At 37.5% G+C, this 24,961-nt stretch overlaps 2 protein-coding genes across 3 annotated transcripts; one reads left to right on the top strand and one right to left on the bottom strand.

Moving 5' to 3' along the window:
• Window positions 1-7,390: 7,390 nt before the first annotated feature.
• Window positions 7,391-20,480, bottom strand: sucla2 (succinate-CoA ligase ADP-forming subunit beta). The gene is made up of 11 exons (XM_051897861.1): window positions 20,252-20,480; window positions 18,758-18,953; window positions 16,302-16,401; window positions 16,051-16,213; window positions 15,684-15,812; window positions 15,447-15,585; window positions 13,406-13,567; window positions 13,090-13,232; window positions 12,623-12,743; window positions 11,727-11,815; window positions 7,391-8,648 (listed from the first exon to the last, which is right to left on the bottom strand). The coding sequence occupies exons 1-11, from the start codon at window positions 20,333-20,335 to the stop codon at window positions 8,574-8,576; spliced, it is 1,401 nt and encodes a 466-aa protein (XP_051753821.1). The 5' UTR covers window positions 20,336-20,480; the 3' UTR covers window positions 7,391-8,573.
• Window positions 20,436-24,890, top strand: nudt15 (nudix (nucleoside diphosphate linked moiety X)-type motif 15). Of its 2 annotated transcripts, XM_051897867.1 has the most exons (5): window positions 20,436-20,628; window positions 20,751-20,824; window positions 21,541-21,717; window positions 22,681-22,877; window positions 24,049-24,890. In XM_051897867.1, the coding sequence occupies exons 3-5, from the start codon at window positions 21,551-21,553 to the stop codon at window positions 24,150-24,152; spliced, it is 468 nt and encodes a 155-aa protein (XP_051753827.1). In that variant the 5' UTR covers window positions 20,436-20,628; window positions 20,751-20,824; window positions 21,541-21,550; the 3' UTR covers window positions 24,153-24,890. The 2 variants fall into 2 exon arrangements, with proteins under 2 accessions (XP_051753827.1, XP_051753828.1); XM_051897868.1 differs by lacking the exon at window positions 20,751-20,824 and having other exon boundaries at window positions 20,441-20,628.
• The last annotated feature ends 71 nt before the right edge of the window (window positions 24,891-24,961 follow it).

Here is a 24,961-nt window from a genome sequence, read left to right as displayed (position 1 = left end):
TGCCATTGCCAGAAGGTTTGCTGTGTCTCCCAGCACAGTCTCAAGAGCATGGAGGAGATTCCAGGAGACAGGCAGTTACTCTAGATGAGCTGGACAGGGCCGTAGAAGGTCCTTAACCCATCAGCAGGACCGGTATCTGCTCCTTTGTGCAAGGAGGAACAGGATGAGCACTGCCAGAGCCCTACGAAATGACCTCCAGCAGGCCACTGGTGTGATGTCTCTGACCAAACAATCAGAAACAGACTTCATGAGGGTGGCCTGAGGGTCCTCTAGTGGGCCCTATGCTCACTGCCCAGCACTGTGGAGCTTGATTGGCACTTGCCAATGAACACCAGAATTGGCAGGTCTGCCACTGGCGCCCTGTGCTTTTCACAGACGAGAGTAGGTTCACCCTGAGCACATGTGACAGACGTGAAAGGGTCTGGAGAAGCCGTGGAGAATGTTATGCTGCCTGTAACATCCTTCAGCATGACCGGTTTGGCGGTGGGTCAGTGATGGTCTGGGGAGGCATATCCATGGAGGGACGCACAGGCTAGAGAATGGCACCCTGACTGCCATTAGGTATCAGGATGAAATCCTTGGACCCATTGTCAGACCCTACGCTGGTGCAGTGGGTCCTGGGTTCCTCCTTGTGCACGACAATGCCCGGCCTTATGTGGCAAGAGTATGTAGGCAGTTCCTGGAGGATGAAGGAACTGATACCATTGAATGGCCCCCACGCTCGCCTGACCTAAATCCAATAGAATACTTCTAGGACATTATGTTTCGGTCCATCCGACGCCGCCAGGTTGCACCTCAGACTGTCCAGGAGCTCAGTGATGCCCTGGTCCAGATCCGGGAGGAAATACCTCAGGACACCATCCGTCGTCTCATTAGGAGCATGCCCCGACGCTGCCAGGCATGCATACAAGCACGTGGGGGGTCATACAAACTACTGCGTACCATTTTGAGTTGTTGCAATGAAATTTCGGCAAAATTGAGTAGCCTGCTGCATCATTTTTTCACTTTGATTTTCGGGGTGTCTTTGAATTCAGTCCTCTGTAAGTTGATCATTTTCATTTCCATCAAACGATGTGGCATCCTCTCATTCCTAACACATTACCCAGTCCATATCAGTATAGAAATCCAGCATGATATTTTTCCCCATTGAGATCTGATGTGTTTTCAAAGTGTTCCTTTAATTTGTTTGAGCAGTGTATATATAGAAAACAATACATTTTAAGTTTATTGCAATATATATTCAAACGTTTAAGTATTTTGAGAGCGTTGGGAGAGCGACTTGATTATGCGCTTCATGGGAGTAGGCGGAGCTAAAGAGTTATTTTGGTGTGTTTTGATTGTTTCGACTCTGATTGGTGGAATTTTCTCTTCAGGTAATGTGTTTTCACCACGAATTCTGCTGTTAAATGCTATTATTTTAAAACTAAGTTTAAATAATGTGGGCTAACGGCTTCAACAGAGGAAAATACCATCGATTAACAACCTCGTAGCTCATTGTAAGGCTGTCTTTAAATGTTTCTAAGTTATCATAAAAAATCTATTTCCCTGTGGAGGAAATGAATTGAGTTTTTACTTCCGGAACCTGACTAATAAACTCTATACAGATAAAAATAATTGACACTCCTGGCAGAATAGTGTGTGAGAGTGTTGGGTTGGAAAGGGGGCTGAAATCTACAGTTACCAAGGCAACAGTGTCAGTTCTGTTGCCACAAATTGATGAACAAGTTTGTTGAAGGCTCACGTCACCCTGTCTGTATCTATATCAGAAGCATCTCAATGATAAATAAATGAGCATAACATACATCCAGCTGTCAACTGAGTGTTTATAACAAAAGCAGACACTTTCAAACAACAACATTCCCTTCAAATGGCTCCACCCCTTGTGCTTCCAGAGATGAGACTTTCACAAGGCGGTTTTTAGCATGAAATCCCTCGGGCAACAGCGGCTCCATGCTAACGGTTACACATTGTATCTTTAATAGCATGAAAGCAGCATGACTGATGTAGCACATCTCATTCAGCAACTGAGAGCACTGAGAGAAAAACACTCTGCACGTGTGCGGTGGGCGTGCGTCTCCTGGGACCACCTGACACATCGCTCTATAACAGCAGGTGAGGTGGGAGGGGTGCAGAAACATCCTCAACTTCACCTCTCTCACCTCTCTCAGCAAAAGATTTATGAAGCCCTGTCAGAGCCGCACAACTAATGAGAGAGAAGATGGTCGAGGGAGGGAGAGAGGGATGAATGGATTGAAAAAGGCTTTAGGGAATACGATGAGAATAGCTAATAAAGAAATATGGCTTTGGAGAGAGGTCGACTCTAAAGACTCAATTTGAGGCCTTTGGTCGGATCGATTTTTAAGGATCGGATGAGGTCAAGTCATGTCGGAAAGGTCATATTTATTGAAGTTGAACGAACAAGAAAGCAAGTGGGCAACTCTGAACTTAAGCCCTTAGTTTACGAATTGGGGGCATGTCAGTAAGAATATTGATGGGAAAATTGTTGAAATTAATGATTTTTTTTTTTCTTTTCATTTACAATAAAACTAGCTAAGTTGCATGTACAAAATATGACAGTAACGATTACATTTACACTACCTTTATGTGTTAAATAAAAACATAAATAAGCAAAAAACGCCTGATGCGCATTTTTTATTCATACAACCTTTCCCAGGAGGACTTGAAAACACCAAAAGACTTTAGTCTGTGTTTTTAGTCGGTGACTTTAGTTTCATATTTATTTTTTGATAGGAATGAAAATGAGGCTGTGAGAGATACATGTGTTCAATGGTTCGTACTGTTTTTTTAACAACATTCTGATTGTCCAGCCGATGAAACGTTTTTCAGAAATAAAAAAATCAGTAGACAAAACTCTATAATATAGTTTTGAAAGCTGTGAGTTATGAAAATTACATGATCTAGGACCTTTATTCAGTGCATCCCATTCAAAAGACTGTAAGTCTGTCTCTCACATGCAGCCTTGTATTCATCCGTGTTAAAGGTGCAGTAGGTGATCTGGGAAAATGCTAATTTTAGCCTGCTAGCATTGAAAGCATACGTCCCACCCTCCCTGCAAATCGCCGTCCAAAGCCACGCCTCCTCCAAAACACATGAACGCTCACAGACCAGATGTGAGACGAACAGAGACAACATTATTGAATTACATCATGTGTCATTCACTAGTGAGAAAAATTTACAGTACAGTGAGTAACAGTACTACAATAACAGAGGTAAACAACTTTTTAAAAATGGAATTAGATGCATCAAAATGGATATGTTGGACATTTCTAAAGTGACAACTGATGAAAACCTAGCAGCATTGTGCACAAAATAAACTACATCACTGTCATTATAACCAGAAAGGTGAAAATTCAGTAGAAATTCAGTAGAAAATTCAGAAGCAAATATACAATGTAAACTTTGTCAGAAGCAAAGGAACAACACAAAACTACCTTTCATGCTAAGGACGGCACAATACAGTCCTTAGTTTTACTCATTGTTTGTAGCAAGACTGGTGGTGGTGGCCTCACGAATCCATGCACCAAAGGTGTGGATGTTGTAGTTTGCTTCTAACTTTGAAAAGTTCCCGATTAGACGCTGAGTGCTGCTGTCATTGAGCTAATTAGTAAAGGTACACAAACTACATACGCTACATTATGTGTTATAAAAACACATCAAAATCGAATCATACCATATACCTACCTGTCCAAAGAAAAAAAACTGCAACCATGGCATTATCTTTCAGACCCTTTGACTCCCACAGTCGTCTCCAGTGTGGAAAAGCACATCGATATTAATTTATGAACCAGCCTCTTGTTGTCGGTTCAGAAGGAAAATTAGTTTGTTGCAGTTCACCTGTCATTCTCACGCTGACTCTGCACAGCGTACAAGAAATGCGTTGATGACATGTGCTGTGTAACCAGGCTGCGCAGTGGTATGCAAACACACGTTGACCGACAGGGAACACAATGATTGAAAGAACATTTTATGGTCCTACGACTTCCACAGACAATATATATTCATAAAAATACATTTAGACCGCTTAACATAGTGATTGCTATCAGGATATGAGGAGACTTTCAACCAGCATAACGAAAATCATTTCTGAAGAGAATCACCTATTGCACCTTTAAATTCAATATGGCATCTAACCTGACTAAGGTCTATAGTGCCCTATAAAAGGTGTTTTTTTTTTTTTTTTTAGAAATTCATGTGAGAAGTGCCAGTGTTGTGCTGAATTTTGACCCCCCACCAGATTATTACCCCCTAGTATTGGTAGGTTTAGGAGTAGGTAGCGACTTCAATGAGGGGGGTATTAATTTGGCAGGGGGTCAAAATTCGGCACAACACCTGTACGCAAGAAAAAGAGGTACGCTAGATTAAAATATAGAAGTGCGTACCGGCCCACTTCAAGTTTCGAATCGTTCTTGCGGTACTTATACACCGATCGGTGTATGATGATTGGTGTATAAGTTCTGTGAGAGGTACTGCTGTGACTCTGGAGACTCATGGCCTTCATAGTGGATCATCTCCAGAGTCACTTCACGAGTGTTCATGCATGGTATGTGTTCATGTCCTTATATATAGTGAGAATAGCAGACCCTGAAAACACCACAAGCACCACATGCTTGAATATGTAGGCTTACTAGGCTACCTATATGGATTCCGCGATTCTGTCAGTGTTTTCCACATAGCAGAAATCGTAGGGCCCTACCTTTGTCATTGAAATCCATAGGAAAATGGTTTGAATGATACATTCATTATAAGAATTGTTTAAATCCACCAATTGCCTTCTGAAAAGTTCCCACAGACAAATGCAAATCTTCAATATAAAATCTTCCAGGGTGTCATTTCAACTTATTTCCAGTGAGTTCACAGGCAAAGCCCTGAAGAAGCTCTTCTCCAAAAGCTGTGGATAATTTCAGCCTCAGGGGCGCATCAGCCTCAGTGCTGCGGGAAAACATTCAGAAGCTCCACTACACCAAAAATAAACAGGTAAATATGAACAAGCCTGCGGCATGGTGGGAAATTATGTAAATTTCATTTCCACTGAGGTGAATCTTGACTTGAGCTCTACCAATCGAGGAAGTAAATATACCACAATAGCGACTGGCTTCAACAGAAATATATATGATAAATATACAATCAGCTGTACAGTTTTATACTGTAAAATTTACAGGTTGTTCTGTAAATATGTTAATGTATTTTTCACAGAATTATACTGCACACTTTTTTCCTTTTCTTTTTTGCAAATTTGCCACAAAACAACCACAAGTCTTCTGCAAATCAACCATTTTTGCAAGGATGCATGTATTTTGCTTGACAGTAGTTTTAAGTGAGTTTCTAAAGTATTTTCAAAAAGAGCAGTTGTGTAATCTGAAACTCATCTGTGATTAAATCTCTCTTTCAGCAACTGCTGAATATGTGTGTTCACACTCGTGCCACTACTGTGAAACAGATGACCGGCCAGTTCTGTTGATCCTTATTACATCATTCAGATATTCTTGAAACAACTCAAATTTGTGATTGTAAGATTTTATATATTTCTCCAGAAGTGACCACTTTAATATTAGCCAAAGCCTGGGTGAATGGCAGTAAAAAAATAAATAAATAATAATAAAAAATCCTTAAAAAAAAGATCAGTGCAAAGTTGCACAAGATATTAAGAATAATATAAAATAAAGTTTTAAACATTGCAAACAGAATATATATATAAAAAAAACATACAAACATAATTCAAAATAGATTTTAGATGTTTTTTGTTTGTTTGTTTGTTTTTTGCTTGGTTTCAGCATACGTTTATCATTTAATGACTTTTTTTTATATAAAAAGATTTTAAAAAATGTATTTAGAGATATTTTCTGATGTCTTTTTAACTGCATTTAATAACTAGTAATAAAAATGTATTTTTATTTTTTATTCTTTTTGAAGAATCAATAGGCTAATCCCAGGCATGCAGAGAGGAGAGAACCTGAAATGACTATGAGACCAATACTATGTGACATAACCAAAAAATAAGAAGCAGCACAGTATCGATTCACATCCAGTAGAGAGAGATGAGCTGCAGAGGTTATGCATGCTCACAGAGGGGACTATATCAACATGAGTTTGCCTTATCCCGTGTTTTACATATTCCCATAAACATTCAAACACATCCCATGGGCCTATAGGGATTATGACAAACAAAATCTCTAAGACTGCATTAAAACTGGTTATAGGGTTTTTAATAGGTGGGTGTACATCGCATCACCCTTAGCAAAGAAGTATATTGTTTTAATTTATTTAAAGCATGATGCATTTGCAACAGGCAGCCTAAAGAAAAATTCATCCCCACACAAGCACTTGTCTGAACCGTGTATGTCAAAGACATTTCAACTCAACACCAATATAACATCATCAAAGAAGTGGATTCATGAAAAGATATTTGTATCTAATATCTTTATTTATCTGAACTGGCACTCCAGAGGTTTGGCTGGTTAATATTGCCAAGTTAGCTCCTGCAAGATGTCGTAACTAAACCATCCGGCTACAAAAAACATCTTTCTCCATTGACGGCCTTTCAAAAGTAACTGTATTGCTGAAAAATTGTCTTGCAAGCAACGAATAAATTGCATTTTTTTTTTTTTAATTTACATCTAAAAATAATATTTAGGCCTTAATTTAAGATTCATGTATTTAAATCGCACATAAAATTTCCAACCATTTGGATTGCACTGATTCAAAACAAAAGATTTGTAAAGCTTCGAAGCTTCATGAAGCAGTGTTTTGAAATCGCCCATCACTAGATATTGTTGAATTAAGTCGTTATTTTGTTTTTTTTGGCGCACAAAAAGTATTATCGTCACTTTATAATATTAAGGTTGAACCACTGTAGTCACACGAACTGTTTTAAATATGTTTTTAGTACTTTTCTGGACATTGAAAAAGGAAATGATCTTGCAGGCAATGCAGGCCTCACTGAGCCATCCGATTTTATCAAAAATATCTTAATTTGTGTTCTGAAGATGAACGAAGGTCTTATGGGTGTGGAACGACATGAGGGTGAGTAATTAATGACAGAATTTTCATTTTTGGCTGAACTAACCCTTTAATGTTATGATTATTTGCCAGTCATACATATATGAAACAGGCATTATTTCTGCAAAATCATTCAGTTAAGTTTCAAATTGCTTAGAATCAGGATAAATATGTCAATTTTGAAAACAACTAAATTCACTCAATAAATATGAACTGTGGAACAAGCAATATCGAATTAGCTAAAATGTATGAGAGTAAAACAAGTTGGATATATTGATATGGTTATTGTGCATTTAAAAACCAGTCAGTTTAATAATACTAGTTCAGAAATCTTACCGGTTTCATTTATGTATGATTGAAAAATATGCATGTATTGGTTTGTTAAAACTGTTTAATACGCAATTCAAATACATAATTTAGGGTTAATTATTTGAGTGTACAGTAAATATTTTGCAAGTGACAATTATATTTAGGACTCTTGAAAGTATAGTTCAAGCTAAAGGTGACTTCAAGCAAAGATGGCATATTTCATATTGCATACTTACAAGGGGGTCCTGCTCCAGCTGAGCAACTGCCATTGAGATGAATGGGAATAGATAGCTGAGGCATTACAGACCTCAAACTGCGAGCTGCCACATCCATACATTTCCTTCACAGAAAGTTGAATTCTCACTACAGGACCCACTCTAACATGAAAGATGAGTCAAGGGACATACTTTGCCAAAGAAGTACATGTTCTACATTTCAAAAATAGACAGTGACAGAGCCTTTGAGTAGAATCAAACATCATCCTCCGAGACGCTCGAGTATTTTTATTGTTTTCTGCATCCGCTGTACCGGTTGCTCCATGTCAGACTGAGAGAACACCAATAACACACATATTCCCTGTGAGTGCTTGTGCGTTTGCTTAAAAGGGAAATGGTGCATTTCTCTTCAGGAGAGCTTAGATGACATCCTACATCGACACTCACTCCCGCCGGAAAACAGAAGAAGGCGAGGGAGAGAGGGAGGAAGAATGAGGGGGTGGAATTTTCTTTTAATGATACTGTGTGTGTGTTTATATGTGGCAATAGGACCAGTGTGTCAGAGACATTCTATATCAAGAGAGTCGGCTCTCCATGTACATTTCAACAGTATAAATACAGTCCCACATAAATACATCCTCCACTTAAGAAATCAAGCAAACAATAACATTGACAAAACAAACAGCAGTAGGCAGTAACACTGACCCTGATCTAAACCAATGGAACCAAAAAAACCTTAACAGTATGTGATTGGACTGATTTGATGGGCTCTGCACTGGATGAGGTTGATCGGATGAAATAAAAGTGGCCATGCAGATACACATGTGCTTTTACCATCTGAAAGCACCGATGAAACAGAAGGAACGGGGAACCACAGACAGACAGAAACGAGAGCTGACAGAAGCTTGAGCAGGACGTGGGATTGTGGAGAACTCTACTGGAGGTCTGAGACGAGACGAGCTCAGGTGCTGGGCTTAGATTCAGTTTATATATGATGGTTTGAATAGTGAGGTGGCATGTGGGTGTGTTCTGTTAGATGGGCAGCTGGAACTTGACATCAACCTGGGCCTCTTTGGCCAATGATACAATTTCAGAAAGCTTCACAACCTAGAGAAAAAGAGAAGGATATGGTAAAAGTTTCACAATGAAACTCCTCCTAATTATAACACAGTGTCCTACTAGAGAGCAAAAAGCAATAAAAGCTTTTTCTCATTTTGATAATTCATGCCGTGGCAAAAAAAAAGCTTTACATAATGGTACATTAAAAATATCAAATATGTTCTGCTTGGCTGTCAAAATGTCAGGTCATGCTGCGGTTCCGCATTCACGGTGGAAAGACAAATTGCTTGTAGCTGGAAACCTGATTTGTAGTCATTCTTTGTAATGAGATTTGTGTAGATTCTATTTACTTGATGCAAAGTTGTACAGACTGCAACATTTGCTTTCATTCTTCTTTTTGTACACTTTCACTTTTTTTAGGTTTCGCAGTAAGGTACAATTTAGTTAATGCATTAGGCACCGTGATTTGAAGGATTAGTTCACTTCAGAATTAAAGTTAGCTTATAATTTACTCACCCCCATGTCATCCAAGATGTTCATGTCTTTCTTTCTTCAGTCGAAAAGAAATTAAGGTTTTTGAGGAAAACATTACAGGATTATTCTCCATATAGTGGACTTCACTGGGGTTCAACGGGTTGAACGTCCAAATGTCAGTTTCAGTGCAGCTTCAAAGGGCTCTACATGATCCCAGCTGAAGAATAAGGGTCTTATCTAGCGAAACCATCGGTTACTTTAAAAAAAAAATATATATATATATATATACATACACTTTTTAACCACAAATGCTCATCTTGCACTGCTCTGCGATGCGCCACGCATTACGTAATCACGTTGGAAAGGTCACGCGTGATGTAGGTGGAAGTACAGATCCAGTAGAGCTGCACGATTCTGGATAAAATGAGAATCACGATTTTTTGGTTTCAAATAGAGATCACGATTCTCCCACGATTCTGAATATACAACCAAACAAAATAACATGTAATTTACTAGAGGTTCTGACAAAATATAAATTGCTGACTCTAATTGCTGGAAAATGTTTGAATGAATTGTTTAAAAAATGGTTTTGAATGAATTCAATGACTCTTTAATAAATACTTGTTTCATTGCTGGATGAATCAGTGTTTTTGAACGAATCTTTTGAATGAACGATTCAATGACAAATACATTTTTTAACAGTCAGTTGTCGCCACCTAGTGGAATTAGATGTAATTGATACAACCGTTTTTTGACGTGCCAAGTTCGTTTCAAAAGGTAGTTTGCTCTATTTTGATCGCTATCGTAGACATCGGTGTTTAAATACTAACTTAAAACTTAAATATCTCAGTATTTCTGTGATAATGTGAATATTTGTAACACAGAAATAACTAATGCGTGATTCAAAACGGCTCTCTCTGGCTCTGGCAGCACGAACACAGATTTGAACGTTCCGGTATGATTTTGTCAAAGGTTTAATAGACGCGGGAGAATCGCTGTCATTAATAAAGTAGGATCGTGCGCGTGCTTGAATCGAGATCGCGATCTTTTTATGACTAATCGTGCAGCTCTAAGATCCAGTGTCTACAAAGCGAACGTGCAAAGACTAAGTCAAACGGCCTTTACAAAAAAAAGGTAAAAGAACGATGTCGGCCGATTTTGAAGTTAGAGGAGAAAATGTGATAGAGATGAGAATTTTTTCCCCCTACTGCGGTATTTCCGCCTATGTCACGCGTGACCTTTCCAACATGATTACGTAACGCATGCCGCATCGCAGAGCAGTGCAAGATGAGTATTTTTGGTTAAAAAGTATATAAATTTGTACCTTTTTTTTTTTTTTTTTTAGAAAATGACAGATCGTTTCGCTAGATAAGACCCTTATTCTTCGGCTGGGATCGTGTAGAGCCCTTTGAAGCTGCACTGAATTTGGACCTTCAACCCGTTGAACCCCAGTGAAGTCCACTATATGAAGAAAATCCTGGAATGTTTTCCTCAAAAACCTTAATTTCTTTTCAACTGAAGAAAGAAAGACATAACCATCTTGGATGATATGGGGGTGAGTAAATTATCAGGAAATTTTAATTATGAAGTGAACTAATCCTTTAACAAACAGCTATTTTTTTACAGCATTTATTAATCTACATTAATTTATTTGATTTTTTGTTCATACATAATACATTAAATTCAGAATTTATACTTGAAATACTTATATATATTTATAACTTGAAATGTTAAATGTAAATCAAGATTAATAAAAGCTGTACAAACATTTTTCATTGGCTACGTTTACATGCACCCTCATAATGCGATTATAATGAGATTCAGACAGTATTGCAATTAAACTTTACCTCATGCAAACATAATACTTAATGCGATTAAGCCCATAATCATAGTAAAATGTGGCATATGCTGATTTTAATCGCAATAAATGGGCATGTAAACACTATCTGTTCCACAGTGATCAAAATGCGCATGTGCATTTTTGGGTTTGCTGTTGACAATGTTGCGCCACATGAATATAATGCAGTATTTTGATCATAAACATTGGTCATAAACATTGAAATGGAGACATTTTTAGACACATCAGCGAAAAAATTACTGAGGCCGGATCCGTGTGCTGAAAGAGTGTGGAACACCTACTGTATGTGAGTTTATCATCTGTGCACTGGGGTATGTGAATAATGATGGTAGAAATAACCATAATTCTTAGTAAATATTCAGAATAATGAAAATTGTGTAAAGGTGCTTGTGCCACGCAAACATCTTGCGATTTAGACCTTACTTTGATTATTAGAAAGAGTCACATTATTACACATGTAAACAGTCAATGTTAGTTCATGAAACCTAATGTATCAACGAATTGAACCTTATTGTATTAAGTGTTATCATTCTTTCTTGCACGTGTGCATTTTTACAGTTCTCCAATAAAATATGTTGTCATGTTTACATTCGTTTTTGTCCCATCACCCAATAAGCAACTTTGAAATGCCTAAAGAAGGGTGACTAAATAGTGACAGATTTTTTTAATTTTTGGGTGAACGACTTGGACTATCAATTTGATTCCTGAACCATGATGTGCAGATTCTTCTCAATATTTCCACTCCTTGTCAGTTTCGATTTGCCCATATGCATGCATAAACGAGAGTAACGCACCATTTTGGCCGCCTCGTCCAGATCATCACAGGCCAGGATCTTCAGAGGGCTGGCAGCGATCAGAGCCTTGGCATCGTCCACTCTTGTTCCTGGAGATCAGACGAGCGTAATGAGAGTGAGATGAAGGACAGAAAACATGAGCCACCTGCACAAATATCCCTTTCCAGACTTTTTTCTTTTTGTCACCCTTCTGTCAATGTTTCCTCTCTCAGACTTTCTAGGTCTTCTTGGGGTTTTTTTGCAGCCCTTTATTAACGGAGATAATACACTTTTTGACCAATTAATTTAAGACTTTTCCATGCCCTTTTCAGTCCTCTGTGGTTAATGGATATGGATTTTTAATAATTATTTAAATTCTGACTGCTTCTCTAATTAGTCATTCAGACCTATTTGTAAACCAGTTCATCTGATTCATTAAAATGAAGAAACTTAAACAATTTAGACATCACAATGTCTTGAAAGCAAGTTTTGCTTTATAGAAGTGCAACATCTAACCAATGAAATATTTTTAAGTCATGTGCAACTAGAAAAATCAATATTTAGTACCAGTATTTTCAATTTGCCATTTCCAGTTTTCAAATCTGGAAATCACAACTTTAAAATATTTCCATGAGAATCCTGATTGAAAGAGTCTAGAGAGTAAACTGCTTGGCCACAGCTCTGATAAGCCTTTGTTTCCTATTCATGTGATTTTCTAATCAAACCTACTTGAAGTGCTTGTTCTTATGGGTATAATGATAACATGATTCAATTTTTCAGGTCAGCACTCTTTTAAATAAAGTATGGGAGCTGAAAAATATTTTTAATGGGTTTGAAACCTTCCCTCCACCTCTCCATTGATCAAAGTCATCCACACCATCAATCATAATCATAGTGTTAAGTTCTGTCTCTCTCACCTTGTAACCGCACTACGATGGGGATTTTCAGGTCCAAGTCAGTGACAGCCATGATAATGCCCTGTGCGATGACATCACACCGCATGATGCCACCAAAGATGTTCACCAAAATAGCTTGGACCTGTTAGAAAGAAAACAACATTTTCTGTAGGCAAACTAGATTTTGACTTTTTTTAGGCCGTTCCTATGTGGTTGCTAAGCTGTTGCAAGGTGGTTACCACCCAAATATCTATGATAATTTGGACCCTAAATATAGCTTGTGTCCCTAGTAAGTATATGCGCTTTTTTTCTCTGTTTTTAGCACGTCTGTCTTCCTCCACAAAATATATATATATATCATTTAGTGACAACAACACTTAAGACTCGCTCCACTAATAAGAGAGTGGGAATAAAAAAAGAAGAAAAAAAAAGAAAGAAGCAAATGCAACGCAGCACTGCCTCCCTTGACCATGTGACCATGACATTACCTTTTTATCAGAAGTGATGAGCTTGAAGGCCTCCGTCACCTGCTGTGCAGTGGCTCCGCCTCCAACATCCAGGAAGTTAGCGGGTGTTCCACCATGCAGTTTAATAATGTCCATGGTTGCCATAGCGAGTCCAGCCCCATTGACTAAACAAAGATGACATCATATTTAATCTCACAAACTAGTAAAATCAGTACAAACCACAAAAGAAAAGTTTACTAAAAGTGCAGAATTTAATATAAAACTATTATATATTACACACACACATATAATAGAATGTATTTTTCTGTAACGGAGAGTCGAGGGTTTTTGTACTGACCCAGGCAGCCAATAGTCCCGTCTAAGCCGATGTAGTTGAGGTCTGCTTTGGCCGCCTGTCTGTCTCTGACATCCTCCTGGCTCCAGTCTCGCATGTCGAACACTTTCTTCTGTCTATAGGCAGCATTTGAGTCAAAGTTGATCTTGGCGTCCATACACATCACTGCAAAGCACAGAAGAAGATTTCAATGAATGCATGAACCCTTTTGGGTCTGGTTATGGAGCATTACAGTGATAGGTAGGGCTGCACAATATATATTATGATATGAAACACAGAGGAATTTCCACCAGATGACTAGATTAAAAGCTTCAAACAGAGTTATTCATCATTATATAATAATTAAGGTTTTTTGTTAGAGTGCATTTGCATAGAAAATAATTTTAAAAAGTTAGGTGTGCTTAGGTATACTCTTTACAAGAACTAACTCAAGCCTTTTACAGAAACCATAAAGTGAGTTTTTTTTATTTAAATCTCCTTCCACTTCAGTTTTCATAGGCCACATTATCACTGTTTTTGACCCATTCAATGTCTATAAAATAATAATGATTTTTATTGTGATTATTTTTAAAATAAAAATATTAAACAATATAAGAAATATAATGTAATACTAATGTACTGTGAAAAAAAATCAAGTATTTAATAAAATGTATTTTAAGGTGTCGTTGTTTCAGTGATTTTATACATTTAAGTACTGAGTGAGTCATTTGCTTCTAACAAAAGACAGAACAACGCCTAAAAGCTGCTGTGTGACAGGGTGTACAGCAAACAAGCTAAAAAGCCTAACTAAGTTTTTATAAGATACCGAACTGTAAAAGCCAGCCTTTAATGAGACAAAAGTGGATACAGGCAATAATCCTGACACTGAGTATGCCTACGTGTCCAGTAAACATTTTGTCAGTAAACTTTTTTTGTCATTTTTTGGTTAAAAATAATGAATGTTTTTATTTTTCTTTTTAGCATATCCTGTCGGCAATTACGTTGCCCTCCAGTGGGCGTAGTTCTCAGAGTAATATGCACGTTGTGCTCTTTCTCAACTTTCTCCAATTTTGTGTCCTTAAACGCTCGTTTTTTGGGATCGACAGCTTATAAAAACTTAGTTCTGGGTTTTTTAAGCTGATTTGCTGTACACCCTGTCACATAGCAGCTTTTAGACATTGTTCTGTTTTTTGTTATAATTCAGAAGTAACGAGGCAGCTTTACGCATTATAAAGTCAATGGAGATGGTTGGATTGTTTCCCACCCCAGTGGGCGTGGTTTTCAGATTATGACACGTGTTGCTCTGTCTCTATGCAGAGTTGTATACAGGCAGTCACCAGGTGCCATAAACAAACAGCAGCCAACTTTTACAGTTCCTCCTGAACCAAAACAATGAGCTTATGCTGCGTACACGCCATGTCGTAAATGTAATTACAAGTTGGCAACCCGTGACGCTCTAACCTGAGCTGATTTATGCGTTTCTGTGTCAACACTATCTATGCCGATATGAATCTGCAGCAGTCAGGTGGTACAAGTAAGAGCTCTGTAAGTTGTTTACATTCATTATTGTAATGTTATGTGTTTTGAGACATGAGGTAGTTTAACACCGTCTCTCGTGACGCTTTGCAGACTCTGCTCTGGCTGTGCGCGTTCATGTGTTTTAAAGGAGGCGTGGCTTTGGAGATGCTCTGAAGGGAGGGTGGGATCTAATGTTTTCAAAGCTAGCTTGCTATTGCTAGCCTCTCTGAAATTGCCTACCCTACCTTTAATACAACTAAAATTACTAATATTATTAACAATAATTACTTTCTTAAATTTCTTCATTTTCAAACATTAAGCCATAAAGCTTGGCAGCTTTCTGTATTTCGGAGCGGTGCAGAAAATGACCCAAGAGACACTCTTGAGTGCTAAAACAAACACTGTATCCAGAGCTGTACCAGTTGCATAGTGTTGCATTTCATTTTCAAACCCGCAGCTCAAATAATGATTTAATTAAAAGGCAGTAAGCCATTATGAGATAATGTTTTATAATGGTCTAAAGTGCAGGGTGTCTACTTTAAGGTACCAATGCCAGATGCATCCTCCACCATTGGGTTGATCTCCAGCATAGATGCATCATACTTGATGAACACATCATAGAGTTTCAACATGTTTTCTGCAGCTTCATTAATCAATGCAGCGGGGAAACCCATCTTCTTAGCCACCTGACAGAGAGAAAAAGAGAACAAAAAGATTTTTCACACAGAAGTCAGTGTGGGTACTGTCTTGCAGAGCTATATCATACTCTGCGGCTGTGCCTCACCTTAATAGCCTGATCCATCTTAATACCCTGCATGATATCAATAGGCTCTTTCACGATGGCATCGGGATTCTCTGCAGCCACGTCCTCAATGTTCACGCCCCCCTGAGAACTGCCAATCAGCACGGGACCCTGTAGGAGGTTGAGTAGAACACATCTGATCATTTTAAGGGCAGGTGAAACTAATAAAGTGCTGCCATTTCAGGTCACGACACAGTAAAAGTTGCCCTCTACTGGCCAATCTGCTTACTGCAGCATGTAAAGTGGTGACGTAATTTTGAATGCTTCTTATTAAAAGACTTTATACTTGAAAGAATGCATATGCAAAGCAATTTCATAGATAAGCCACACAGTAATAATGACCTCTCACCTGGAAAGACCTCTCCATGGTGATGGCAAAATAATACTCTCTGCGTGGGTATCTGCGCTCACAGATAAACACCTGGTTACAGATCCGCCCTGCCTCTCCTGTCTGCTTAGTGAACAGCTTTTTGCCAATCATCTTAGAGGAGATATCCCTCGCTTCCTCTGGCCTACAGACGCAAAGAGGGTGAGAAGATAAAGAGATGAAATCAGAAATGTAATAAAGCAATGAACAATAATGTAGGCACAAACACTCACGAGTAAACGATTCTGACTCCGCCCTTAAATCCTCCCTCAAAAGTGCCTTTGCCTCGACCACCCGCCAACACTTGAGCTTTTACCACCAGGTCTTTAGAGCCTGAGAAAAGAGTAAACAATAATGAGAAAAAAAACCTTGACAAAAACACATGGCCAAGCTCAAAGGACATTAGCAAACAAACAAAGAACATTTCAATTGACAGATGAAAGATCCACTACAAAACTGCTGCATCCTCAACCAATGAGTCACTCTGTAATTACCTACAGTCTCTAAACCTGCACTGAACTGCTGTACACACACAGAACTGTCTTATGCAAGACTGGGCCTGATTGTTTGATAAATGTAATGCCACAAAGCAACATGACGCAAGTCGTAGTTTTGATTTACAAAGATTTAAACCACATAACCAGGGTGAAAACAACAGACTTACGACACCAATGAGAATGTTTAAGAAGGTGAAGTTTTATACAATTTCTACTGGGATTCGTAACATTACAAGCTCTATTTTCAATAAACAGACAGAATTATATATTTTATTAATACAAATACTAAAATTCTGTCATTATTTAGTCACCCTCATTTAAGTTTTTTTTTTTTTTAAGAAATTAATACTTTTATTCAGGAAGGATGCATTAAATTGATAAAAGTGACAGTAAAGACACTTATAATCTTACAAAAGATTTAGATTTTAAATAAATGCTGCTCTTTTGAACTTTTAAATCAAAGAATCCTGACAAAAAAAAGAAATGTGTCCACAAAAATGTTTTTTAGCATTAATAATAGAAAATGTTTCTTGAGCACCAAATCAGCATATTAGAATGATTTCTGAAGGGTCATGTGACACTGAAGACTGGAGTAATGATGCTGAAAATTCAGCTGACATCACAGGAAAAAATTACATTTTAAAATATATTAAAATAGAAAACAGTTATTTTTAATTGTAATAATATTTCACAATATTACTCTTTTGATCAAATAATTTTTTTCTGGAGCTGTCTGGTCCTTTTTTGGTGCTTGCTTTCAATGTATGGAAAATAGTGGCATGAACATTCTGTTGAACATCGTTCCACAGAAGAAAATCTGTTATAGGGGTTTCAGAAAACATCAGGGAGGGTAAATAATGACAGAAATGTCATCTCTGGGTGAATTAACACTTTAAAGGATTAGTTGGAAAGGTCACAGGTGACGTAGGCGGAAGTACCGATCCAGTGTCTACAAAGCGAACATGTCAAACGCCCTTTACAAAAAAAGATAAAACAATGATGTCAGACCATTTTGAAGGTGGAGGAGAAAATGAGATAGAGTTTTTCGCCCTACCGCGGTACTTCCGCCTACGTCACGCGTGACCTTTCCAATGTGATTACGTAATGCATGGCGCATCACAGAGCAGTGCAAGACGAGCATTTGTGGTTAAAAAGTATTTTTTTTTTTTTTTTTTTCAGAAAATGACTGATCGTTTCGCTAGATTTCACCCTTATTCCTCGTCTGGGTTCGTGTAGAGCCCTTTGAAGCTGCACTGAAACTGCTATTTGGACCTTCAACCCGCTGTACCCCGGTGAAATCCACTATATGGAGAAAAATCCTGGAATGTTTTCCTCAAAAACCTTAATTTCTTTTCAAAAAAGAACCTGTTGGATGACATGGGGGTGAGAAAATTATCAGAAAAACTTCTATTCTGAAGTGAACTAATCCTTTAAAAGTTGTACCATGTTGGAGCTCTGAAAAAAGGAAGTGCCCCACGGAACACCATTTAACCACTGAATTGACATTGTGAAACTGTGGATATTTCCAACTTTGTCCATGTTGCAATTTTGCAAAAAACTCCCACTTTCTACATCCCTGAATGTTCAGTTTGTTGTTGCATTTACCAAAAATATTCATTTGGTATTCCAAGAGTAAAGTCCAGGCTTATGTTGCTCTGAGACAGATTACACCAAGATCGGGACTGATGGGTCATATAAACCCACTCACTATTGTGCATGTTTCTCAGTCTAAAGCTAGTTCCTCCATGCTCGTGACACACTACCCTCCTTTATTCCAGCTAACAGCACTGCCTGTCCATCACGGGTCTGTGTGGGTGCTGCCTATATGCTGACAGTCAGATTAAAGGTTAGGGCAGCCACATTCTCCAGAGGTGGCACAAATCTATGTTTAGACTGTAGCGTGTGTGAGAACAGCACAACAGCTGAAACACAAACACACAGTACATTCAAGACCCTAAAATAGGGTAATCTGGCTGTCCTGTTCAAGACACCGTAATCTGAGCTGCGTAAAAGAACAGTGGATCGGAAAGTAAGCTAACAGTTACATCGGCATTTAAGTATGCTGTGTTAAAATACACAAACAGATATAAACAAGTCAGCATATTCCATAACTACAGTTATGCAGTTCCTTTAAGAATACTTATCATTTTTCCTCAATTAGTACCCAGCAGCATATGTTCATCTGTTCTTACCGATCTGCTTGGCAGCAGCATAAGCCTCATCAGGCGTGTTGGCCACCATACCCGCGGGCACAGAGATGCCTGCATCCTTCAGCAGCCCGATGCTCATGTACTCATGCAGGGAGAGATTTCTCTGCTGCTGCACTGACAGCATTGGGGACGGCTGGTTCCCATGGTTACCAAATAGACCTGATGCCCCACCAAGCACCTGGTAATTGAATGTAAAGATACAAATTAATTCCAACTCCACAAAGAAATTCTTGTTGCAGTGCAAAACAAGGGACTAACAAGAGATATTACTGCTACAAAGTCATGGTCATATTTACACTGCAAACACTTACTTTTGTGGATTGCTAAACGATGTTCACAAAACGAAAACAAGACCAGGGAAAATCTCAGATAAGAGATTCTTACAGTGATTCTTGATGCAGTTTACATCCATACGCCAGTAGATGGCAGCAAGTCTTTTATTGAATTGAATCTTTATTGAATCATTTACCTAACTGATTCATTTTTTAAAAGGGTTTTGGAAAGGCACTGTAAAGATAAAAAGTGTTATTATTATTATTATTATTATTGACAATTAAGTAGATCTGTTAATTTTCCTCCACTTTGTCAAGTTCTAGGTACAATATTCAACAATATCCATAATTTTAACTGTGTATGGTCTTCAGTCATTTTTGCACATTAAGGATTCTCACACTTACTTCCTAATATATTATGATGTCTAAATTTAAAACGATAAACTACACCATTTTACTTAAAATGAGTAATTATGTTTATTATTCATGTTTTTATGGAAAGAACTTTAAAACGGAATAAAGTCAAGAGCCGTTTAGCAACATGTGGATATGTGGGATCATAATACCTATTGAAAGACTGTCTGCACCAGCAACAGAGAGATCATTAATGGGCTAATTAATTACTAATTCATCATTTGCTGTACTCCAAAGACAAACGCAGTACAATACATATATGGAATTAATTACCTGGGTGTCTTACTCAAGGGTACAACCTTCCAATGACCAAACAGAAAGACAAATTTATGATTCAACAAGGTTTACAGTTAGAATTTAGTTCGTTATAACAGACACAATTGCAGTTCTGAATTGTTCAGGAGTTTAATTTATTAACCAGATGGCACTACAGTTGATCAGACACACTGAAGTGAAACCAAACAGATTGTCCCTCTGTCCATGTAGGTCAAAGTTAACTAGTAATCCCAGATGACATGTACAGTGTGAATGATAACCATATAAACAAACAGACACACTAAAACCCCAGATATTTCAACGTGAATCTGGTTAGACTATAAAAGAACATCCACTCAAAGGATAATGAAAAGACTTGCTAGCCTAAGCATTACTAGTAATGACAGGCAGTTAGCCTGAAAGCTAATGTCAAAGGAGAATCGCCCATTGGTGTCATTGAAAGTGACCAAAACAGCAAGATACTTTACAAATGATAATCGGATATAGTTATCTGATGTGTGTACGTAAAACTGACCTTAGCTGCCGAGCTTAAAGTCGTCCTGGAGCCGGAATTCCTCAGTCCAGCAGACAACCGGCCACAGATCAGGGACGTCGCCATGTTGCTCTGTGTACAAGCAGCGCAGCAGAAAAACAAATGACTGGACGCGCCTGCGTTAGAACGTACGTCAACTGCGCAACTGCACTTCGAGAATAGCGGCGGGTTATTTCCTTCCGCATGAGCCAAAGCTTTTCAAATCAGTTTGTGTGTTTAAGGTTTGTGACAAAGATGTGATTTCATTTGGGAATAAATATGATTTGCTACCATTTGTACATCTCATAGACCACGAACGTCACGAGCCAGGTCGTGAAAGACATGCTATCTGTTACAGACTTCTCTACTAAGTAAGATAGGTAAGTTTAGACTATGGTGTTTTTTCCACTAGAGCAGTGTTGCTTAATTATGCTCACGCCGATACCCAGCATTGCACATTTTCTTCTCTCTCTCACTAATTTTGATTAATTCCATCATCCAGAATCCGCTCTCCAAAAAGAATCTTTCAGTGACGCTTTCTGCAGTTTACATTCTTACGCCAGTAGATGGCAGCAAGTGAGTGTTTTTTGTGTGTTCTGACAAGTTATTGAATTATTGACCTGATTCATTCAAAAACTTAACTGTGTTGCTCACAGATGATGATTAAGCAGATCTTAATTGTTCATCCACCTTCATCCATTCAAGTTCTACGGCTTTTATCAAACTCTAGCAGAAAGACAACAATAATTGCCTAAATATGAGATTCTACAATAACCATCATTTTAATTGTCAGTCATTTGTACACATTCATGAATATTCCATCCTTTTCTTAAGATATCTTGATGTCTAAAAAAATTTTACTCAAGAAAATAATGATAATGTTTACACTTAAAAGTTCAAAGATGGGGAATAATTCATATTTTTAAATGTTTTAATCTTATCCCTGTACAGCAAAGATGAAGTCTTCAGTGTCACATGATCTTTCAGAAATCAGAATAAATTGTAATAATATTTCACAATATGAATGTTTTTACAATATTTTGATCAAATAAATGCAGCTATGGTGAGCATAAGAGACTTCTTTCAACAAAATTTAAAAAAAAAAATCTTAATTATTCCAAACTTTTGACCATTATTGTTATTTTTTTTAATGGAAAGGATAGAACTTGATTTAAATCTCAGATGGTACTCCAAGTAAACAATTTATAGAGATTCAACAGACAAAAAGTTAAATCAGCTATATAACTATATAATAGCTATATACAGCTATATAACAGTGTGTTTCATCACAGTTTAAATACAATGTCTGAGGCTGTTCAAAATGGAAAACCCTTCCTCAAACGCCCTGGAGTGGGACTTGGGGTTCTTGTGACAGACTCCTCCAATCCAGGATGTGTTCTGTTAGGAAGAAGAAAAACCGTAGTTGGGAAAGGCACCTACCAATTACCAGGAGGTCACATTGAATTCGGGTGAGTTTACTGTCACAAAAGAATGCATTAGTGGGCCCTTTACTAATGTTAAAGGGTTAGTTCACCCAAAAATGAAAATAATGTAATTTATTACTCACCCTCATGCCGTTCCACACCCGTAAGACCTTCGTTCATCTTCGGAACACAAATTAAGATATTTTTGATGAAATCCGATGACTCAGTGAGGCCTGCATAGCCAGCATTTCCTCTCTCAAGATCCATTAATGTACTAATAACATACTTAAATCAGTTCATGTGAGTACAGTGGTTCAATATTAATATTATAAAGGGACGAGAATATTTTTGGTGCGCCAAAAAAACTTATATAGTGATGGCCGATTTCAAAACACTGCTTCATTAAGCTTCGGAGCGTTATGAATCTTTTGTGTCGAATCATGATTCGGATTGAGTGTCAAACCGCCACACTGCTGAAATCACGTGACTTTGGCGCACCGAACCGCTGATTCGACACAAAAGATTCATAACGCTCCGAAGCTTCATGAAGCAGTGTTTTGAAATCGGCCATCACTATATAAGCCGTTATTTTGTTTTTTTGGTGCACCAAAAATATTCTCGTCACTTTATAATATTAATATTGAACCACTGTACTCACATGAACTGATTTAAATATGTTTTTAGTACATTAATGGATCTTGAGTGAGGAAATGTCATTGCTGGTGATGCAGGCCTCACTGAGCCATCGGATTTCAACAAAAATATTTTAATTTGTGTTACGAAGGTTAACGAAGATCTTATGGGTGTGGAACGGCATGAGGGTGAGTAATAAATGACATTATTTTCATTTTTGGGTGAACTAACCCTTTAAGCAAACACATCACAGTATCAGATTAGAAAGACATTTATGTTGCTTTATAATTCCTGCTTATTCATTTTAACTTTGTTTTCTTGTGGGCTAATGCATTTATACACATGCGTTGCATGCAAATGAATTTCACTTATTAGAGAAACTTGGGAGGAGTGTGCCCAGAGAGAGGTGATGGAGGAAGCTGGTGTCCGTCTGAAGAACATCCGCTTTGCATCCGTCGTCAACTCCATCAAACTGGAAGAAAACTACCATTATGTCACAATCCTCATGCAGGGAGAACTGGACAGGTCTTTCTCAGCTGAACCAGTTAATCTGGAGCCAGAGAAAAATGAAGGTAAATCGTTTCTTTGAATGTGTTATAGCCTGTGTAGTCTCAGCCCCAGATGGCCCACCCACAGATCATTCATGATAGTGATAAAAATCTGTCATGTGAGACTATTGCCTGTCTCACGCCAACTTGGCAGTCACCATTACAACAGTTTTGAGCAAATATTAAAATATTTTTGAATATAGCTGCAATATAAGATATTGAAAACATGACTTTTTACAAGTATTAAAGGCTCAAATCCCATGTTTTTGTTAATAAAAACATTAGATATGTTTGACAAACTATTAATTAAACGCCCCTATTATGCTTTTTCTGATATTACCTTTCATGCAGTATGTAATATAGCTGTTTGTGAATGTAAAAGGTCTGTTAAGTTTCAAAGATCAAAGTGCACGAAAAATGGAGCTACTGTCTCCCAAAAAGAGTGTTACAACATTTCTGACACAACATTTCATGGGTGTTTCATTCTGAGACATGCTGTAAGCGATAGACCAATCACAACAGACTGAGCCATCTGACCAATCAGAGCAGAGTAGGTTTTTGATGCATGTAAACCTATTGTAGGAGAAAATTAGGAACCTTTAATAGCATAATAGGGGAACCTTAACATAAAACTAAAATAGTATGAAAAGTAGGTCTACACATATAAAATCTCTGTAACTCCCACCCCCACCCTCCTTAAAATGGTGATTTTTGCCAAAGTAATTTTTTCTTGATTATGTCTGACAATTACAGTCATACATTTTGACATCAGGATTGATATTCAGTTCAATGTAATATGAAAATATTTTAATTTCCAAAAACAGCAGGTTAAAAACAAACAATGATTGGTCACTTTACATGTTAGTTAGGCTCTAAATGTTACTAAATGGGTGCTTTTTGGCCAGAATAGCTACATATGACATTTAGCAAACCTAACTGTAGATTTACTCAATGTTTACATAGACATGCATTGTATAAAACAATGTAATGAGCTTGGATTTCTATGTTATGAGTAAGTAGAGTAAATTATTTTTTGTATTACACATCAATTTAATGTGTTGTTATATCAGCGTAGATAATACCGAAGAATTAGTGATTCTTTTTTAATTATTTGACTACATCTTTAAGTTCCTAAATGCCAAGCAAACACATCTGAATATTTTTGTAGTATTACACTAAAAGATTTCATTCTCAGGTTGGACATGGAGGCGATGGGACGATTTTCCCCCAGAAGAGCAGCTGTTCTTGCCATTGGCCAACCTGAGACAGCAGGGCTTCCAGCCATTCAGAGAGAGTTAAAAGGGATTTTCTGTAATTAAACAATCAATCTTATCACTCCCTGGCTTTACCTGATTCAGGATCAGGTGAACCCAACTCACCTTAGGCATTTTCTTGCTCATTTTGAGCTCGTGCCCTGACCTTAAGTAGTAAGATAGACATACTTGACTGTTATGTATATTTCATTACTGAATATTATTCCAGCCTCTCAACAGCCTCTTTCAAGTAATGATTTTAGTGAACACACGTGTACTAAATTATATCAGGGCTATTAAGGCTTATCAGTCATATATTTATTTCATACATGCTGGTAAAGTGTCTATAGAGCATTTGTCATGGGTGAAGTTACACTAAAATATTAGGTAACAGTTTACAATAAGGTGTAATTTGTTAACATGGTGAATGCATTAGATATCATGAACTAACGAGAGCAATACTTTTACAGCATTTAATAATTTTTTAATAATAAGTTGTATATAGTTAACATTAGATTTTTGTAAACAAATATGAATTTACAGTGAACAATGTATATTAATAAATTATTATACCTATAATATACCTATATTAATAATGAATTTAATCTTATTGTAAAGTGTTGCCTATATGTCATCATAACTTCCTCAGGCATAACTTACTCTAAATGTTCCCACCAGACAACACCCTTTTGCTGTGTAATCCTACTGCAAGGATTTCGTAACATATTGTTTTCCTCATAAACATTACCTGCACTCAAATAAACATTACCTGGTTGTTTTATCATGTTGGGTTGGACATGACTTTTTTTTTTCTTTTTTTTTTCAACCATGACCAATACCTCTGAAAATGATTAT

This window comes from Ctenopharyngodon idella, chromosome 6, assembly GCF_019924925.1.
Source record: "Ctenopharyngodon idella isolate HZGC_01 chromosome 6, HZGC01, whole genome shotgun sequence".
Lineage (NCBI taxonomy): Eukaryota > Metazoa > Chordata > Actinopteri > Cypriniformes > Xenocyprididae > Ctenopharyngodon > Ctenopharyngodon idella.
Note: the sequence above shows the minus strand (reverse complement) of the source record. Positions and strands in the feature narration are given on the sequence as shown.